The following is a 4026-nucleotide window of genomic DNA, read 5'->3' on the forward strand; positions in this document are numbered from 1 at the left end:
ACTTGGTAGACAATACACAATGACGGTAACATTTGATGGATCATTTTTGTGTTTGAATGTGTCATTTTGAGCAGAAAATTTACTCGAAATGTCACAAAATGGCAAATTACTAATCCTGACAACAAAAGCAATGATAAAACAGTGTAAATACAGCTGGAAAACAGTGAAAAATGAACCTCATTAATTATTCAAGGTCCAGTGCATGATGGGAACCCCAGTATCAGAAAAGTTGAGTAATTTTTACTTAATTTTATTGAGTAGATATGTACGCTTTCATTTCTACTCGCTTGAATTAAGTACTGATATGGAATTTACTTAGTTTTTTTAATTATTGCCTGGACTAACTTTTTCATGTAAATTACATTGTTTTTTTTCAGTAGTATTTACTTAACCAAAAAATCATTTTTTACAGTGTATGTATTCTACGTTGTTACAATGTTGCGAGCACGTAGACAGCGACGTTGCCATAGAAGAAATGCTACGTGCCAGAGACGTTGCCACAACGTAAATGTGTTTGCTGGGCAGACGCAGTTAAGACAATTTGATGTATTCCACTTAATACACAATAAAACAATAAACAATAAGATTCATATAACAACGTAGCTCCTGGTATTCTTCTAAAATTAGGGCGAGCCACAAATCCGTGAGTAGCCTACTAAGTTAGTCCGCATCCGCCGTGAAGAAGAAGAAGAAGAAGAAGAAGAAGAAGAAGAAGAAGAAGAAGAATCCGTGAGTAGGCCTACATTTTACAAACCCGTGGGAACGGATTGCAAAAGCATATAGGCACGGTTTATGAATTTGAGGGTACAGATTGCAAAAGCTGAAGGCACGGCCACGGTTTACAAATCTGAGAGCGCCGATTAGAAACTCGTGGACACGATTTGTTAAACCAAGGGAACAGTTCGAGAATTCGTGAGTACGGTTTATAAACTGAGCGGACGGATTGCGAAACCGTCGCCACGGATTGTTTTTTTTCTCCCACAGGTGACTTCCCGGGCTCCGTAATACGGCATTTGTCAGCGATGAAAACTGTAACGTTATTTGTATTAGGTTCAACACCTGCTCGTGCAGCTACTTGTGAACGAGGTAAATACATTTTCTCACCACAAAGACTACCAAAACACTGATAGTACAAGAAAATACTAAAACAAGTACCGTTTTTAATGACATTCAGAACCATAGGCCTATTAAAGTAGGCTACCATGGAACTGCCAGAGTAGGCTACTGTTTTTAAAAGTAATTTTGAGGAACTCTGTCATTAAGTATTTTAAAGATACCTAGCCCATAGTTACATTAATTATATAAAATAACTTTTTTAATGTCTTGTTTGGGGATGTGTGTTAGCCTACCACATATGCAAAGTTTTTATTTGCTTCATGTTCATTTCTGTTTTTGTTTTATGTATTACATAACATCTTTCATTTGTTTAGTTGCTGGCCAAGTAATCACCGGGTTGATTAATTGCATGGCCTTCTCTGTGCATTAATGCTGTTCTCCACTAGATGGCGCACATTCTATTACTGAAACACAATATATATGTAGTGTGTAGACAAATATTTCACCCAAAAATATTATTGTATTCCCTTATAATTGGCAAACTATCAGTATGCTGATCTGTTTTTTCCCCATTCAATTACAGTCAATGGAGACTGAAACTTTCAAACTCAAAAAGGACTCAAAAGAAAAAGTATCATTACTCACAGAAGGGAGAAATTAATTCTGATTTGTAATGACACGAGGATGAGTAAAGAATGACAGAATGTTCCTATTTGGGTGAACTATTTATTTAATGATTCAGCTTAAATATAATTAAATACAGTCCAAACTGTTACAAAGAAAAGGCTGGATGTTTGTGTGAAAGAATAAGCAGTTTAATTTTTTTTTTCTTCAAAAGTGCATTTTAATTTTAAAGCAGATCAAACAAAGCAATTAAGTGAAACATTCACATAAGCTTAAAGGGTATCTAATGCTGCTTTTTTTTGATTAAATAAACTTACATAATATATATTCTCTTTTTTTATATATATGGATTGATACAGATAGATTTGTGGCATCTTTAGGCCTCCATTGGCTCAGTCCTCAATCTCCTTCAGACCTGAAGGAAAGATAATCACGTTATAAGTGTTTTTATCAATACATAAGCATCATATTAAGATGTCATGTTAATATAGGCTCGTACCTTTCTGTCTGTATTGAATCCAGCGCGCTGTTGGATCAGAGCAGTACTTGTCTTTCTCTGTGTAGAATCTGCAGGACAGATATACAGTACCACTGAAATGAACACAATATCAGGCATATAAAACTGTGAAATGTGTGTAGAGAGAGCTTACACTATAGCATCCACACACGGACTCAGAGCATTCTGATGCCTGTATCCAATCAGTTTAACTTCAGGAGGGATTCTTCCCTTCGACACTTCCTTACAGCAAGTCACTCCAACTCTAGTGGGCCGACGATCTGAAAGAGAGACAGAGATTGAAATCTCCAAAGCACTTGTACTGTGCGTACTGTATACAGTATGTGTGAAAACAAGACGATCTTGATCTTGATAAGGGCTCCATCAAAGAAAACAAAACTGTGCTATAGCTAAACGCAATCTATAGTAATGGATTCACCATCATTAGAGAGTTAGTCCACCCAAAAATGAAAATTCCCTGATGTTCCAAACATGCGTGCATTTTTTTTCTTCTGCTGAACAAAACAATATTTTGAAAAATGTCCCATTGACTTCTGTTGTATTTTTAATCAGAAACTGTTTAGCTTCTAACTCTCTTTAAAATATCTTCTTTTGTCTTCCACAGAAGAAAGAAAGTCAACAACTTGAGGATGAGTAAATGATGACAGAATTTTCATCTTTGGGTGGACTCTGCCTTTGGATTATGAAAGCAGGTTGGTGTAAATTGAATGGATCATAAATGCACTTTAAAATCAGCAGATCCATAATAATCAGTACCAAAGGCTCTTATAAAAATACAAATCCAATGATAAAAAAAATCCCAAAACTTACAGTTGACTTGCTGCGCAGTAACACACACAAGGACCATCATCATCAGAGCTAATTTCCAGCAGAGATGCATGATGTTTGCTCAAAATATTCACAAAACCAGAAGAGGAAGACGTAGATTCTGTTTTGAAGGAGCTATCTAGACTCATATCCTTTTATATGGTATTGTTCAAGACAGGATATTGACTTCCTTTACATCTCTAACCAGTAAGAGTATCCTGCAGACCGCATGTGACAAACCAGTTGAATTCATGATCACAGCATTATGATGTCCTGCAAATGAAGGGTTCTTCCAAAGGTTTCTCATAATCAGCAGAAACAGTGTCATTGACTGTGTGCTGCATGTTTAGTTACTTACAGTTGCCCAGTGCACCAGTGAAGCATCCAATGAGGATGACCAGAACAGTGACGGTGATGAATCTAGAAGTCCAGGCCATAGCTCTCGGTGTCCAGATCACAGGTGTTGGTCAGTTAGTTGGTGATGATTATGTATGTTTGTTATTATGAGGAGGTCTTTTAAGAGATGTACAATAGCAGTCAGAAGGAATAATGCGTCACAAACTGAACACCACCCTTTTGATGCCATTGCATCGAGTGATCATCAATTCTCAAGCATTCACACCTCTTACCCACAATACAGTCAGTTTTACCCGTCAGCATAATTTATGAGAAACCAATATCCCCTCTTAGAAAAAAAATGCAATTACAGACCACAAATAGACGTAGTTCCTTTAATGAGTTTAGTTTAGGGGTTATGTTTCTGCAGGTGAAAACACACAACTTGAAGCTGATGTGTTGATCTCCACTTGATGTCCTTTACCTCAATAGATTTGTTCACGTTTATTTATTGATGGTTTATCAAGAAGTAATTTTATAATTGTCATCTATATCTAGGTGTGTCTTCAATCATTTTTTTTACTCATAAATATTTCAACCACACGCTCATTTCCACCACATCTCACATTATGTATTATAAGACAGTTTGAATGTGACAGATATATAACAGAAAAATAATAACAGAT

At 36.2% G+C, this 4026-nt stretch overlaps 1 protein-coding gene across 1 annotated transcript; it reads right to left on the reverse strand.

Annotated features, from left to right (window-relative positions):
• Positions 1–1771: 1771 nt before the first annotated feature.
• Positions 1772–3469, reverse strand: LOC308682677 (uncharacterized protein). Its single transcript, XM_081352547.1, has 4 exons — positions 3363–3469; positions 2331–2457; positions 2180–2247; positions 1772–2095 (listed from the first exon to the last, which is right to left on the reverse strand). Exons 1-4 carry the CDS (start codon positions 3439–3441, stop codon positions 2073–2075), a joined length of 297 nt encoding a protein of 98 aa, XP_081208673.1. The 5' UTR covers positions 3442–3469; the 3' UTR covers positions 1772–2072.
• Positions 3470–4026: the final 557 nt, after the last annotated feature.

Source organism: Scardinius erythrophthalmus (genome assembly GCF_964197995.2).
Source record: "Scardinius erythrophthalmus genome assembly, chromosome: 22".
Lineage (NCBI taxonomy): Eukaryota > Metazoa > Chordata > Actinopteri > Cypriniformes > Leuciscidae > Scardinius > Scardinius erythrophthalmus.

Excerpts from the sequence above, each read along its gene's own strand:
- LOC308682677 (XM_081352547.1), bottom strand. The coding sequence starts at position 3,441 with ATGGCCTGGACTTCTAGATTCATCACCGTCACTGTTCTGGTCATCCTC. Across the intron at positions 2,458-3,362 it reads CACTGGTGCACTGGGCAACT|ATCGTCGGCCCACTAGAGTT; the intron begins GTAAGTAACTAA and ends TCTCTCTTTCAG. Across the intron at positions 2,096-2,179 it reads GATTCAATACAGACAGAAAG|GTCTGAAGGAGATTGAGGAC; the intron begins GTACGAGCCTAT and ends TCTTTCCTTCAG.